Raw genomic sequence first — 17,162 nt, forward strand, 5'->3', positions numbered from 1 at the left:
AGCAGTAGAGAAAAGAAGGAAGAGGAAACGAAGAAAAAAGAAAGAAGAGAAGATGGACGGAGACTAGGGAGCCGTCAAAGTATTCGGTTTACCGGTTCAACGGCATGCAGCCAATCGACAAAGCGTATCCATAGCCACGGCTGTCGAATTCTAGATGGCAAGCTATTGACGTTCCACGTGACAATACTCAATGGGGCAATTCTTCTTTTTCCTCGTTTTTCCTCTTCTTTTTTCGTATTCAACTTCTTCCTTTCTTGTTCTCCTTCTTCTTCTTGTTCACCCCCCTTTGAAGCCTCATTTGTGAGAAGAGAAGGAGAAAGACTACTTTGTTGTTCGTCCTTCTTGTGTATAACATTTTGAGTGGCATCCTGCTTCAAAGATAGCTCTTCTTCTTTTTCCTTTTCTTCTTCTCGTGCGCGTTTCTTGCGATCAGAAGATGGAGAGAAAAGGCTTGCAGGTGGAGGGGGATCGGGGGGGATATGTGTATCAGGTCGGGCAGATTCGGAAGAAGAAGAAGAAGACATGGCTCGTATTGAAGAAGAAGAAGAAGAAGTATTTCGAAAGAGGACAGACGATGAAAAGAACAGATGAGGAGGAAGGGAATACGATGAGGAAGTAGAGCAAAGAAGAGAAGAAGAAAGAAAAGTAGAAGAGAGAGAAGATGAAGAGAAGGAGTAAGGTGACTTCGAAGGGGTTAGGCGGAGAAGAGCGAATGAAGCTTGGACCCAGAGCATTCGTGAAAAGCAAGGAGAGAAAAGCCTGAATGGCGAAAGAAAGAGGGACGAAGAGTGTAATGAAGAACACGAAAAGCGAGAATTCCTCTTCTCACTGTTGATCCGAGGGAATGTACGAATGCTGTCTACCAATACAGTGCAACGGGAAAGTAGGCAAGGCACAGCCATACTTCTCCCTATCCATCCGGAGATCTTCAGATGACCTGTCCAAGGAAAGTTCTTCTCCCGACATGAAGAAGGCATGCACATCTTCCTCTCTCGTGCATGGCTACTGACACGAAAAGAGAAAGCGAAAGAAAAATGACGACCAGGCAAGAGAAGGCGAGAAAAAGGAACAAGCCACTCAACCAATGCAGCGAAAGAAGCGCCTAGTGCGAAGAAGTGTAGAATGACTTACGCACTGTTTCTCTTGAAGAAGGAAAAAGAAGACGAGACAAACTACCAGCCTGCCACAGGAGGGATTTCCGTAGGTTAGAAAAGAAAGAGCCTTTCGTTCTTTTATTACCTGAAAAGTCTGTGCAGGAAGTAGAAGAAGTATCGGGCGTGCATGCGGCGCCTCGAGATGTCTTGAAAACGCATGCCTTTGAGATAAGACACAAGACAAGGAAATACCACTAAGCACGAAAAGAAAAAAAAATAACAAATAAAGGCAGTACCCCTTCCGGTCGCGATTCTAGAGCATAAAGAAACAGGAAGAGAAGCTCCCTCAAGGGTGGCTTTCTCTAGCTATCGAAGGCTTACACTGGAGCACCGGGAGAAAAATACATGCGGCCTTTCGGGAAGGGCATGCAAGCTACAGAAACTTGTTGCTTTACGGTTCTGAGGGCGGAGCATGACAACAAGGCACTCTATGCCTCACGACTCCACAGATGGTTCTCGCGAAGGAGGATCCAAAGCGTGTCTCTCGCCTGGGGACCCCTCTCTCTTTTCTTTGAAGACAGACCAGCGCCTTCTCTCTTGTGTTGACTCGCATGCTGCATGCACTCGACACAAGAAAGAAGAACTCGCCTCTAACCCCCCCCGCTTTCCATCGTTTGTACTTTTCTTGAACCGTCAGTCCACACAGACATGGCGCATGCGCGGGGTGTACGTTCAGACCGAGTCGGTTGTGCTGGAAGGGTAGTAGCTTCCTGGGGACTCTGTCGCGCACGAGTGTGAAAAACAGAACAGCTGGAGACTAGCTACCCAGAACCGAGTAATTTTCGTGTGTTATTCTTCTTTTCAATATGGAGATACTGCGGGCTAGTCTGAAAGCCTCGACAGTCCGTGGAGCCCCTTTCTCACCCTGGAAGCGACCGGGGGGCTCGAAAGTCCTCGGATAGGTATCTCTTGAAGAGGATGGACTGACCGCGCTTCAAGAGAAAGACATCGGCGAACCAGAGAGACTGAAAACTGGGATGTGTGTAGATGAAGTAGGACTAAGTGGGGGCCCTATTGAAGTTGCAAGGGATACCCGTGCCCTATATCATTCGAGTGCTCCAGTTGAAGCAATCAGAAACAACTACAGTCCAGGCCGCATCGTGTACCAGTGTAGTGGCGACCGAGAGCCCTGGAGCGGTGCGGTAGCTAATACTGCGTCGCCGGGGGATACGCTCGTCAATTCGGCTCCCCCCTACTGCTGTAGCGCGCCTGAGCCGTTCCAGCGATAACCCAGTAACCGGCGCCAGGCTAGGGAGATGACGCGGTCATCGACCGCGCGGTCGGTTCCGTCCCGTGCTACGTACAGTGCATACCCAAAACCGAGAACCCATCTCAACGGCCGCCACCTGCCAGTGGTGTCCAGCATCCAGCTACGAGGTTGGTAATCCGTAAGCACCTTGCTAGTGACGCCGCAAGGGCCAGCGACGCCCCGCAAGTGACAAGTACGAGTTGAGTTTCTCAGCGACTTCTTCGCCGTCAAGCTGGCTGAAAAGCGGCGACTCGAGTCGCCGACCAGATGTAGAAGAGAAGTGCCTAAACACGTTCTGGCGCCTCAGCTCGAGGTGTGCGCAGCTTAGCCGTGCGTCGAAGAGTCCAAAGCGTGTGTAGGGCTACAGTGACAGCTTAATGAGTCTTCTTCATCGGACGCTGTGCGATCGTCTGCCGTAGTTCGCCTCCGTCGCGCTGCATCATCGTTGTCTCTTTCACAGAGAATTTTGCATGAGCTTCCGGAGATTGAAGGCGGAGCAGCGTCAACAGGACGCGAAGCCATCGCGTGGAGGGATCACATCAGCCACCGGCGAGCTGTTGACGCTGAGAATCCTTGCAGAGACTTTTTGAGTTCCGAGGAGGAACGTGGGTTATAGGAAATCCTGATAAGCAAATAGAGGGCGCGTGGTGCGCAGAAGGCTCCAGGGCCTTCTTTTTCTTCTTGTAGACCGTTTGGGGATATATAGACTTCATTACGCTAGCTTGCCCCAGTACACCACTCACACGGTCGACGACAGGGATTCTTGTAGAGAACAAAGTGCTTCCGGGACCGCCGAAGCTCTGCGCTCGCTTCCGCAGTCTCCTTCTATCCAAACACCTACACGATGCCGAGGCATAATCACGACAGGACTCACTGGACGAGACTCTGATGACGGGGATCCAGTTCCACGTTCTGTTGCTCCTTTGATCCCTGACCACTAGTGAGTGCTGTGCTGTCACTTTCCCGAGAGTTCCCAGTCCTGCAAAATAGAAACATATATATGTGGGAACTAAAAAATCAGCAAACTGAACAAGAGAGTTAGGTACGTAACTACTTCTGAACTACAAGACCTCTACCTCGTCGCCCCCTCTCGCACGGCCGGCGACGGAGACCCACGCAACACGCACCTGCGGCGTACCTGCCCAACACCTGGCCCGGGCTGGCGTGCATGAGAGATCCAGGCGCCCCGGGCGCTCCCCCTTCTGCAAAGTACCGGTTGCTGCTGGTGATCCACGTGACCGGAGTAATTGCCTTAGCTATCCCTACCTATTAGTCGCCGTGCAAGGTTCCCGAACAGTGGTTGTCAGAGACTTTTTCGCAGACAAGACTAAAGGTCCACGCTCTAAAGCAGAGAGTAAGGTGGACAGAGCGGAACAGCCAAGACTGCAAGAGCAACTCGAGGCACTCGCGAACCTCAATATTTTGTGCGACGCTTTGTTGTACAGCGGGCAGGACTCGTTGTAGCGGGTGTACGCCCCCAGGTTAACAGAAGGCGTGTTGGGTGCCGTTCTGGGGTTCTCGGCATACGGCGACCCGTAGCACTTGACCCCCTCCCGGTCCCGTCTACAATACTTACTACGGCGTGCTGAGATCATCGAGCTTTCTCTTACAGTAACGCAATGGATAGTGATTGTTGAGACTGAGTGACGCTTACGAGAGTGCGCGCCGTGTGAATAGCGACAGCGGTTAGCCAGTCCTGTTGCATTCCCGTCGCCAAGGGTGTTGTTGGTCTCATTGATACTCTAGTCTGCCAGTTTCCTTCCAACCCGGCTAACTGTACACAGAACTACAGTATCCTGGCGACGCCTGCTTCTCCCGGTCGCTGAGCTCGCTTCCTCCTCTCTTTGGGCTTCTCAACTTTCTGTCTCCCATCTTGCAATGTCGTAGCTAACCGAGTCGAGTGGTTAGCGGAAGCTCGTCAGGGGATGCTGTCACGGTATTGCTGATCGAGACTTCACATAAAATCCCTCCGCGAGGATGTGGGTTTCGCGGAGTCGTGATTCGGGCTCGTTGCAGTCATTGTCGGGTAGTGGAATCCACCTGCCGACAAGGGACTCCATTGCTCGTTTAGCTTGCTGACGCTTAAAGGCAACACCATATCTGAGAAGACTCGGGGAAGCATGATGCTTGGGGCCAGTGAAAGCACTCCTTTCGCACGTGTCTGACATGTCTACCCTGCAAACTCCCGAAGGAAGGCCGGCAGGAAGATGCTATGATCCGCTCCTATTCTCCGTCTACTTCATGTCTTTCCGAGTGACTTACTATCTAAATACAGCCAAACTGAAAGGGACTGAAACACCTGGACACGGATTCCACTTCCGACACCAACAATGCTGTCGACGACGTGTCACCGTCCGCGGCTGTCAAAGCCGCTGGCTCCTTGTGATGTGACCCTCCGTCAGGTCGATGTGTGCGGGTAGACACAACACCAGATGTGTCATGCTCTCAGCGTCCACGCGTAGTATGAAACCAGCGACGCCGATCTGTAAGAGTGAGTGTGTTCGAACCTCTTCCCCTCTACACCGGCAACGCCCGAACCATAATACAAGAATAGACAGCAAGCTATCAGGGGACCTGCCCACAGAGGTGTACCCCTGGCCTCACCCGACTCACCACGGCTCCTTGATGCTCTTTCAACACAGCACCTACTCTGTACAAGCGTGTCCCTCACTCTATGTCTCTCTGTTTCTCTCTACCTGCTTTCGACAATGATGAGAAAGAGAGCAATTTTCACTGGCTCCCTCGCTAGCAGGAGTCAAAAATCGGTTGTGTGAGGTGATTCTTTCGAGTCCTCTCTCATGAAACATATGCGTCTTCTGTCCGGTGGCTTAACCAGGTATACAAACCAACATGACACCGCGTGGTACGAGAAAAACGGAAAAACACCGTCACTGTCTAAACTTGTCTCTAGCCGGAACATAGACGTCGGCTACATCTCCAGACATGTGCACCTCCTCTGCAAAGACGTGTTCTTTCCTGTGTGTGCGTGTGTGTGCATATGTGTATGGGAGCTCATTATCATGTACGGTTGGAGATTGACGATCTATCCGTACAGAAGACCTTCCCTCTGCTCCAGTAAAACTAGAGAGAAGTAGGAAGACTTCCTCCCCTTTCTCGTCGCGTCTCCGACACTTTAGAACGATCGCGTGCATGCAAACAGAAAGAAAACAAGAGAACAGGAAAGAAAGGGAAACGACGATCTACTATCGAGCACCTCTTGCACCGACGAGCTGGCAATGCACCCACATGAAAGAACTCCTTCGTGTCTCTTTTCATCTGAGAAAACTTCTCTCGATCTTCTCAGATTCAAATGCACTTACTAAGGCTCCTGTGTTTCAGAACTAATGCTGATGAGGATGATAGAGATTTCGTGCAGACACTTTTCTTAAACCTATGAACTGCAGCAAGCCATGACGAAGACTCTTGCGCGTGCATTCAGAATGGAGTGTCTACACCGTGACTGAATGCGTGCGGGTCCAAGCCGTGTGAGTAAGGTCCGGGCCTTGTTCATCATATCTATTATGACGACGTGAATGAATGTATAAAGAAGGTGAATGTGTAAAGAAGGCAGTCGCACCACCATTAACAAATTCACCGACAGGTGTGATTCCGCCCCCCCAAATACGCCGTCTTATCATCGTCATCTCCGCACACGAAGAGAACAACGAGACGCCTTCTCCCTTTTTCGTGAGATCATGATGTGGGGAAAAAAAAATGAAGGGAGTACAGAGGTATTCTTATTATTGTTGAGAGAGATGAAACTTCACAAAACTCCGCATATGTGTTTCTCTGCGATCTAAACAATGTAAAATGACTCTCACGACAAAGCAGATAATGAAACAAAACAAAACGCCTCGGAGATACTTTTTAACCTTCTTATTCTTCATCACCACGATCGACGACCGATTGAAGACTCTCTGCTCTTGTGGTGTATGTACACAATGAAGACGTACATATAGCGATGCATAGAGGGTCATCCATCATCGAACATCCATCCGCACTTCATCTTTTGCACCCGAAAGAAACGCAGACAAATGTACACGAAAACATGTAGCACCAGAATCGGCAATCCCAGCCCCACGGTGCCTAGCGGGCTACCTTGCATCAATAGGAAAGAACACTTCCAATATGAAGAAGCAAAATGAGATACAAGATTTCTCTACACATAAACAAACAACCTTTACGACCTCAGTCCTTCCTCTACCCCCATGTGTACATACACCGTATTAGAATATCTATCCTGGCTATACACAGACTATGCACTGGTACTCAGATAATAACCAGGAAAGAGACAGAAGACTTAAAGAAAAATAACAAATAGGAAAGATTTCCGACCAAAGAAATGAATGAAAAAATGAAAGCAGTGACACAGTGAAGCTGCTACTAGAATATCTTTCTTACACGTGTACCTACTTACTCTATATGCGTGTGTACATACATATTGTATACAGACTCATATCAGGGATGACTCTTGGGACGAGAACAGAGAGAGATATCTACAGGATATACACAGGTATCAATCCCTCTCTCTCTTCCTTCCTTCTGACAGAGACGAAGGACCCGATCAGTAAAGAATTAGATAAAATCCGCATGCATATCCGTAATAGAATACACCACCCCCTAGGCCACCTAGGGAAGCAGGCAATATGTAGGAGAAAAGATCATATCGCATATTCTTACTACTATTCTTGAAAGCAACTCGTCGCTCCAAAAACTCCATCATACCCTCCTCGTTCAGAGGTCAAAACGATTTACGAGGCGTGGCTCTCTGTCTGTCATGACAGTTTGTGTGTCAAACTATCTATATACATATGTATATATAGACAGATATCTACACATGCATAACTCTATATATGTATATGTACATACCTACATAGATAAACAGTGATGTACGAATACAAACTGCATCATCCCCCCTCCTCTTTCTTCCCTTCGCCCTTTTCTTCTACTAGAGCCCGAGCATGTAGTCTTCCAGGTGTACGGACAGTGAGATATGAAAAAGAAAAGCATCGTTAACTCCTTTCTTTTCACCCCCGAGCTTCATCCAGTCGATCCATCCAACAGTTCCTCCTCTATCTCTGCCATCCTGCGCCCTTCCCTCACAGCAACCGTTGAAGAAGATAAAACACGCGAAGTGACTCCTGCTACTTATTTACCACTGTCCAGAGAAAAGCCTCTCTCTTGGAACGATTTGATAGCTAGCTAGCTATCCATACAAATGAGAAGTCGCAATACAAGAGAGAGCGAAAAGAAAAACAGAGAGAGAGAAAGATAGCGAAAACAACGAAAGAAAAGCGACTTCATATACCTCAGAGAAACGTGAGAGAGAAACGTAAGTAAGGACAGGAAGGAGACAATGAAAAGATAGATTTTTATGGATGTGTGCGTGTTCTATGCATGCAATGACCGTAACATACACATAGAGAACGTATATACATTCCGGTATATACATATATACATACATATATATGTATATATGTACAGAGGATATGTACTTTGCATAGAAGGCGAACCCCTTACTACAGGAGTGACTTCATATGTGTGTCTAACTGTCGGTCTACTGGAGAGAAGAAAATACATGGATCCGCGGATAAGATGGAAAACTCATAATAAATGAGAGACATGCATACATATTCATACATCCTGCATAGATACCCATGTATACAGGTAACAACAAGAACAGGAAAGAAACGAGGGAAGTCTCCGAGATGTACGTACACCGGGGGGAGAAAACAGATGAAACCTCTTCTTTCCCTCTCCTCCTCTTCAACTCTAAAAATAGATATAAAGATAGATAGATAGATATATTCTCTGTCTACACATGGATCTATGGATGGTATGAACACGCATACATCTATCTACCTATCTGAAGTGTAGGTCTCATGTTAACATCTGTCTCAATGCTCTCACACTTTGGCATGTAAGAATGTTTACAAGAGAATACCGAAAGGCACATCGGTTTGTATGAATGAAATGTCTATCTTTCCATATGCATACGGGGAGTAAAAAAGTACGCGAAGAGGAAGAAACAGAAGAAAAACGGACAATTCAAACAAACACAACAAAAGGTGGCACCTATTGATCCGAGTGTACATACACTCCAAATGATCCTTCTTTCACTTTTGTCTTTCCCTCTCTTTCCCTCTCTCTCTTTCTCCTTTCTTTCTTTCTTTTTCTTCGCTTATACATCGAAGAAGGAAGACGAAAGAAGAGTAAGAACAAGAACAACAACCCCCCAAAAAAGGAACTTTTCTAAGAAAACAGATGAAGAAAAACAAAAAAGAGGAGACGGTGTAAAATGAGAAATGAAATAAGAAAGCATGAAAGAAAGAAAGAATCGATCGGTCAACCGACCGAACGTCGACCTTCTATTATTATCTACCGCATGGAAACTGCTTGGAGACCCCTAGCATCTTCATTCTTTTGACATGTCGAAAGAAAACTCTTCTTTCTTTTCCTTTCTTCCCTTCTTTTCATCTTTTCTTGATCTATCTGCATCTTATCCATTGTTCCTCTCCGTGTTGCAAGAAAGCCAGCAGGCTGCTTGCTCTTCCTTCTCTTACATTGCCGCTGGCGTGGTAGCTGTAGCTGAAGAAGAAGAGACACCCTGAGAGAGATTTGCCCCCTGGGGAGGAGGTTGAAGGTTGAGAGTGCATGGAGGCGGGAGAGCCTGACCGAAGAATCGATGGCCTAAGATATTCTGCATAGGCACCGGTAAGAAAGGTCTCTCCGTCTGGGTTATATCGTGAAGAATTCGCCACTGCTCGGGATACTTCTGACTCAACGCTGAAAAAGACAACGAAGACATTGAAGCGAGATAGCTAGAGTAGACGACGTAGATAGAAAGACGAAAGATAGAGACGCAGATTACAATAGATTCAAGATAAGAGATAGATACGCAGCTATATACAGATAGATATAGATGGGTCGACACAGAGCTGCACTATATATATATATATAGCATATAGACAAAGACGATATCTGAGAAGCAGCGTGAAGCGTGTCTGAATATCCGAATCAGAAATATTATAGGGAGAGGGTGCTTGGGGCAGGGGAGAGGAACAGAGAAGAAAGAAGGTGAATCATGGGGTCTTCTCTATGTGTACATACACCATACACTATATAGGATGACAAGATTCTAGCTGACGACGAATCCCCTTCTTATCCACCCCCATCCCTGCTGAGAAAGAAAGGATAAAAAAAGATCTAGACATAATGAACACACGTACACTAGACCGACAGACATCTCAAGATTTTGAATCACCATGCCTGGGAAAGAGAGACAAGTCAAAGACAGTGGATTCCGTGGAGACGTTCAAGTGTATATAAACAGGAAAAAAGACAGAGGGGACGCAAGAAGGCATAACAACAGGCAGGAGAGTCACCAGCTACGTATGTGAAAAGAAAGAAAAAGAAGGGAGAAAAAAGCATACCTTGGAGAACAAGAGCGAACTTCTGATTGAGAGGATCAGGACATGGATGGAAGGCAAGCATACAAAGAACGAGCTCATACAAGCTGTCTGTACACCCGGATGGATTCAGCTCAATCAAGGCGCAAATACCTGAAACAAAGTGAAGAAAGAATGGAAAAAGAAATACGTGAAAGATGGTTCCGACTCGAAAAGAAATGGGGGGGGTTTCTTGCTGAGGTGTATATACACTGGAGCAAAGTATGCAAATAGATGAGGATCACACATCTAGAAAGGTGGAGATGAGGCTGCTCCGGAAGATGAAGTCACAACAACTCTTCCTCTCTCCCAGCTCACTCTGAACTAGAAGAAGACACAGAATCTCTATTGGCTCTCCATGTAGCACAGACAGATATATACACATGCACATGCAAAGGCATGTATACACCAAACAGTGGTCGCAGCGATGCCCCCCAGAATCAACGAGCACACGTGGTTGCGCAAGAGTACACCTCTTCTCTAACGTCCTATAAGAAGATGTATCTCCATGCAGATACACATTCGAATCTACCTCCACAGATAGACTTCCATGCGTATATAAACATTACAGAAGCAAACGAATAAACACCAAAGCCACACCTATACACAATCTCGTCCCCTATCTGCACGCCCGTCCCTACGCATGCATACATCCAGACGCCCCAGACATATAGATATACATCCCTATACAAAAGTTTTGAAATAAAGAAAAACAGGAAGAGGCAAGACACAGGTATAGATAGTGAAAGTAGTGAGACTAGTTGCTGGTGCTGTGCTCATAGGCGGAGAAAGAGAAGAGAAGTTGCTGTAGATAGACAGACCTTCAAATCCATTAGCTTTTTCTTCGTCGTTCTTGGCGCTGCGCATGACAATACACCACTGCTGTAGAAATTCTCCTAAATGAGGTGCCATCTTCGATGGACAAACTAAACCCAAACGACCCTACATCGAACAGAAACAGACAAAGCGAGAGAGGAGACGAGACAACAAAGAAAGATATACGAAAGAAAAAGGAAGAGATAAAAGCAAAGGAACGAGAGACGAGACAGAAAGGAGGAAGGGACGAGAAAGAGACAAGGAGGGAAGAATGAAGGACATCCAAAAGAAAGAGAGACAACATGACGAAGAAACGAGGAGATCGGTTCTCTTCTTGGAAGAAAAGAGAAAAGAAAGAGATTTAGACAAAGAAGGCGGGAAATGAAATGTAGAGTGACAATACACAAAGGCAGACGGACGAGCCATGACGATGAGGCCGTGTATCTCATATAGAATACAGAAAGAGGACAGATAGATGAACAACAGATTCAGATCGACTAAAAGCAAATACAGAGATAGACTTAAGATAGACAAACAGGTAAACAAACACAAGACAGGTAAACGTTCCAAGAGATAGATTAAAGATAGATTAAAGATAGATAAAGGATAGATAAAGACAGATGAGAGGAGATGATCCACTATGGAACACATACCAAGGAGATACAGACGTTTTGGAGTAGAGATCGATGAAGTTCTGGGCAATTGACAATGCCAATGAGCTTCGATACAATTGTATCGACATGAGGGTCTAAATACTCAGGAGCGGCTCTTAGTGCAAGTTCTCCTATAGCCCATCCGGCGTTATTTTGAACGCTCGTCGCGTGATGGAGTAGATGCTCAGATAGCTGCAAAGTCACAGAAGCCATATCGAACCACACCCACAGATATACACACCATACATACGATCATACGCACCAAGAAAATGTCCCTATCTATCTTTGACCTCTCTACCTACCTACCTGTCTATCTTGCTCTATCTATCCTTACTGTATCTCCCTGGGCTCTTTGCACGAGAAAATGTTTAGAGCATCGACACACACAGTAAAGCCATTCTGGAATCTCCTCTACACGATACAGGGGTACCTCCTTAATATTCACACCCTTATCTATGTATGTCTTCTTCTTCTACTCAGTCTCTTTCTCTTTCCCCCATAGCATAAGAAAATACCTAGACTCTCCCAACTGACGCTCGACCTGTCTCTCTCTCTCTCTTTTCGGCTTCCTCTTTAGACCACTGACAAGCACAGTGCCAGATCTCAGCTCGTTTCCTCCCATTACAAGAGAAAGGTTTCTTTGCATGGAAATAGACTTACTAGAGGAATAATGCTTCCAAGATGAGGCTGCAGAAACTGGACACAGTGCTTCGAAAGATCTCCAACAAGAGCAAAGGAAGACTGAAGCATCCCCGGTGACGGATCGTTACAGCATCTCTGTAAGAGAGGTACGAAGTTAAGATTGGGCTGTGCGAGGAGTTGCGGCATCTTTGGACCTAGAGCTTCAGTCACGCCGCTTAAAAGATCGAGACATGCTTCGATCAAATCTCGGGATGGCCGGTCAGGCTGCAGGAGACAAAGAGAGCAGAAGGAAAAGAGAATGTCTTGAAGAAAGGAAGAAGAAACAGGAAAGCGGAACCGAGAGAAAGGTGTACAGACGGAAACATATACACGATAACACGGGTAGATGAATATAGATTGAGAGACGGAGGAACAGACAGAACGTGTATCAAACAGAGTTTTGCAGTGGACATCCACACGGAACGTACAGGTGTACGTACACCCTGATATAGCAAGTCAGCTGTATCTTCTCGCTCGACAACCTATTCTACCATCAAAGAAAACACTCCACTTCTTGCAACATCTAGATGTAGAAGAGTGACAGGAGCCTACCTAGCCCAAGTAACAAGATTTCACATATGTGCACGGACGTATGGACACACACGCGCTCTGGCATTCTTCTTCCCCCTTTCGGGTGTCTGTACGTACACTCGAGAAGAAAATACGCTCGCACGATCATCATCATCATTGCCATACAGAAAGGACGGTATCAAACTCCAAGTGAACCAGCGAAAACTGTAACTTCCGCGCCGCCTCTCTTGAACAATTTCTCGACAGAAAGAAACTCCTTTTCTCCCTCTACGTTTTCCTCGACAACTCCTGATTCCTTGTACTTGCATCTCTTGGCCCTTCCTTTCTTTCTTCCTTTCTTGTCTTGGACCAGAGACAGTGTGCTGAGCTTACCTGTTCGCCCTTCTCAAAGCGATCAATCCCTGTTAGAGACTGCATGAGGAGCATCACACAGCGCTCTGTCACAGGCTGTGCGTAAGGAAGGAAATCTGCAGACAACCGAACAAATACATACATACCATACATAGTAGATGTATTTACAAAGGAAAATTCAAACGCAGACGTTTCGCAAGACATGCATCTACATATATAGATATATATGCACATACACGTATGATGGCATACATAAATATACATACATGTACGACAGCATACATGCATATACACATATAAAGATACGTAGCTATAGACACACACACCGAATACACATGCCTTGTATCCATCTAATGATGGTGTCCCGAGGGGATGACAAAAGGATGATACAGGCACATCCTTCTATACTCAAGCATAATCTATCGTACCTACTCCCCCAAATGTCTCTCTATAATACACGTCTACCTGTATACCTTTTAGAGACAACACTCTCTGTATGCTCCTTCCACCACACACCTAACCCTCCCTCCGCTGCAGTTAGTATGCCGCCTCTCTGTGCCAACTATCGCCAAGAAAGAAGAACCTTTCCTCCTTGTCCGTCTGATCAACTTACGATCTTTGAGAGCCGTTGCACAGTTTGTGATACATTCAAAGAGGCCTATAAGGGTGGGGTCGTTGACATTTCTGATGGTACTCCACCGAGTGAAGAGAGGTTCCATGAGTTCACGACTGTACTGTTCTGTTGCTAGAGCACTCCCAACGCTATCCGCGAGAGTTCCGACAGCATCATAGAGGATGAGGAGATTCTTTGTCTGATAGAATTGAAAGGCTTGCTTTAGAGTCGAGATAATATCAGGTAGAAAAGGAATGAGATGACTGCATGCTTCTTCTTCGATCGTTGCGAAAGCCGAGCAGGCCGCTTCTTGGACACGTTTATTTTTATCGATTACATGCTTCAGAACTTGTGCTAGAGCAGGCTGTAAGAATCGATCATGATTCCGGCAGATCCATGATGCGTATCGGCTTATACACCAACAACTGATACTTCGTAAGAGCGGCTTAGGATCATCACAGAGCTTCAAGAGATAGTCGAGAACATTCGGAAGATAAGGCTCTAGACGATCTTGACAGCCTTGAGCTAACGCTCCAAAGGTCAGGACAGCACTTTCTCGAACTTCCCAGTCCGGATCGACAAGACGTTTCTCGATAAGAGGAAGAACTTCAGGTAGGATATCTTCTCGATAAACCGATGCGATATGATCTAATGCTAAAGCACTTCCTTTACGTACTGTCCATCCATCTCCCCATGTTCCTTTCGATGAGGCAAACTCATCGTCATCGTCATTTTCTTCTCCATCTTCATCGTAGCCTCCTGTACTGTTGTTGTTGTTCTTCTGAGCTGTGATGTAAGGNNGGCTACCTGTGGTATCTACTCCACCCCCAACTGCATTAGGACCTCCGCTCCCCGTCGTCCCACCCCCTCCTGAGCCGCTTGTCGTCTTATTCTTCCCCGCCATCTCTCCACTGCAGCTCGGTCCTCTTTCACACCCGTCACCCGCACCCCCGTTATTCGCAGTCGCGCGAGAAGATCGATGGAAGCGTGGCTTTAAATCACTCTCTTCATCTGCAACATTAGCGTTCTCATCTTCGAGTTGGTGCTGATCCATACAGAGATAATCGTATTCATGGTACTTCGTATTATGCACTAACACAGGCAAAAGCATACGAAGATGACCACGCACGAGATCGAGAACTTGCTCCCGGTATTCATACAGTGGCCCCCCTACCGCTCCTGCTCCCCCTGCTGCTATATCTCGCATAATGACAGGCCAAAACTCTAAAGCATCTAAACGTACATGATAATCGTCATCTCCACAGCATCGCACCATGAAAGATAAAACGGCATCCCCGCTAGACACGTTCAAAACGACGTCTGGCCGAACTTCAACGACCTGGAACGAAAAAGACAAACACACACACAAAGAGAAGAATACGAAAAAAAATACAGACTCAAAGATATATAGATNNATACATATACATATAGATAGATAGATAGGAAGATAGATAGATAGGAAGACAGATACTTCTGTCTTCTTGCCCTCGCAATCATAGATCCTTGAAAGAGATGGAAGGGGTTCCTGGCATACAGAGACACCGATTGATTCGGTTCCATGTGATACACCCCATGCTGAACCACCTACTGATAAGAGTGTTAACCACGGCTTTGATAGGACGTTCGCAACCGGAAAGTAGATCAATCAATCATACTCTCAACTATCGATCATCTAGTCAAGATGCTTGAGCCGAGGCACTTTCCTTTTTAGTAAATGAATCGCTACCTAAGAAAGACGACGAGATAGCGAAAAACAGGCGCCTAGTCAACACGCGAAAACCATTGCGCTGTGTGACCGACATGTATGGATACTTCCGCGGTGTACATACACCATCACCGGAAGCATGCAATGTTCTATCGAGGACACAGATATATCCAACAAGACCTCGCGCTCCTACACTACCACCCATAGCATAACCAGATTAGAACTTCGATGTATATGCGGTAGAGAAACCACAGAGTTAACACGATTGGTCTGGTGAAACACAGTCTAGACCTGTATAGAACTTCATCGGTAAAGGAAGAAAATAAGGACAGCATTCCTTCTCTTTAGCTCGTCATATCTACGCGGACGTCCCTCTCTCTTCACCAGACGCACCTATCGTAGCTATCGCCATCCCTATAAACGTCCTACCCAAAACTAGGCTTACAAGTAGAGACAAATGCGTACATACGTCAGTCTCCCTCTCTATATATAGACATACATATATCCCCATTATCACAAGTAAACCGATATACACCTGTCTAACGGCACGGGATGCCTGCGCAGATTCTGCTGGCCCCGTTCTCTTGCCGGCGTCGCAGTCAACTTTCAGGTGTACATACACCCCCAAACCCTCCACGCATCCTGCAGTGTACATACACCTACACTTGACTGAATGGGGACTATGCATCATAGCGACTAGCAGCTCGAAAGACACCTAACGTCGTCGTCTCGCTCTCTATCTGTTTCTTCCTATCCCTTCACGTTTTCTCTCTCCCCCTCTCAATCTTTCATTCATTTGCCCACCTGGACCATGCCTTGTACGACAAATCTTCTCATTTCAGGATCAGATTCTTGCGCCAATTGACCGAGTAGATTCCAGTATTGAGGAAAGAAGCTTTCAAAGACTTCGTTAGGACCAAAGGCTCGATTTCTTTGGACGAAATGTGATAGACAATTCACCGCGTAACTCCTTACAGCGGGTTTATTTCCAGGAAGAGCTAAAGTGAAGAGTTTCGGTAGAAGGAATGTAATACAGAATTGTGCGAAGACTTCCTCATCTACACCTAAATGCTGAGAGGTGTCATCCTCACCCATTCCGACACCCATTCTTCGTACCCCCCCTGGTCTACTATTAGGGAAGAACATCAGCATAGCTAAAGCATCTTCTACGACCTTTGAAAGTGCGGAGAAAGCTCCATCAAGAACTTCATCTCGCGGATCATCTAACAGTTGAAAGAGACGTTGGAGAGCTGCAGGCCATGATGCGATCCCTTCAATGGATAGAAGCATCGTGATAGCTGACCCTGCAGCTTGACGTACACCCCGATCTGAATCTGTAATAGCATTAAGAAGAAGAGGACGTATATAATTGGTCACATTAGGAGGAGAGGACATTCCTAAAGCTCTTTGTTGTTGTAACGTACTCTTCAACGTTAAGCCTGCAAGCTGTCGTACATCAGGTGGGAACTCCGGATTCGATAAGATACACGTCAAGTAACTAGGGGAATCAGGCATCTGATTCAATTGCTGGAACGCTTGAGCTAACTGCTGTTGGACAGCATTATCCAGACTCCCCGCCTTTGAAAATAAAGACACAATCTCATTGATATGATCAATACTAGGTGCCCAATTGGTCGTCGTATTTCCTCCTTGATCTACAACTACTCCACCCGGAGATGGAGACGGGTTGGCTGACGTGTGGCAACAATGACTGTTCTCAGCTAAAAGATTCCCTCCAGCTCCTGGAGGGGGGACACCAGGGCCGCTCATCATCCCACTATTCACATCCCCTGGGCCCACACCTACACTGCTACCACAGGGAGAACCTCCGCCTGTTGATGGAAGAAGATTTGAAGGATGAGGAAGAAATCGACCATCGCCGCCAATTCCTGTTGGAGCCATCACTGACGAAGGAGGAGGAGGCTGTGGTGAAGACATCTTGAAAGAGGCGTGGAGAAGGG

At 46.6% G+C, this 17,162-nt stretch overlaps 2 protein-coding genes across 2 annotated transcripts; both read right to left on the reverse strand.

The window, feature by feature from the left end:
* Nucleotides 1-92: 92 nt before the first annotated feature.
* On the reverse strand, nucleotides 93-1,409 carry CSUI_010114 (exonuclease iii ape; the record flags this gene model as incomplete). The annotated part of the gene is made up of 2 exons (XM_068070219.1): nucleotides 1,132-1,409; nucleotides 93-759 (listed from the first exon to the last, which is right to left on the reverse strand). A coding segment is annotated over exon 2 (642 nt), but the record flags the coding sequence as incomplete, so codon positions are not given.
* A 1,629-nt stretch (nucleotides 1,410-3,038) lies between these two features.
* CSUI_010115 (heat repeat-containing protein) lies at nucleotides 3,039-17,162 on the reverse strand. Its single transcript, XM_068070220.1, has 9 exons — nucleotides 16,006-17,162; nucleotides 13,497-14,835; nucleotides 12,905-12,999; nucleotides 11,981-12,226; nucleotides 11,321-11,512; nucleotides 10,673-10,793; nucleotides 9,837-9,965; nucleotides 4,058-9,189; nucleotides 3,039-3,382 (listed from the first exon to the last, which is right to left on the reverse strand). Exons 1-8 carry the CDS (start codon nucleotides 17,137-17,139, stop codon nucleotides 8,963-8,965), a joined length of 3,483 nt encoding a protein of 1,160 aa, XP_067917805.1. The 5' UTR covers nucleotides 17,140-17,162; the 3' UTR covers nucleotides 3,039-3,382; nucleotides 4,058-8,962.

This window comes from Cystoisospora suis, assembly GCF_002600585.1.
Source record: "Cystoisospora suis strain Wien I chromosome Unknown contig_6691, whole genome shotgun sequence".
Classification (NCBI taxonomy): domain Eukaryota; phylum Apicomplexa; class Conoidasida; order Eucoccidiorida; family Sarcocystidae; genus Cystoisospora; species Cystoisospora suis.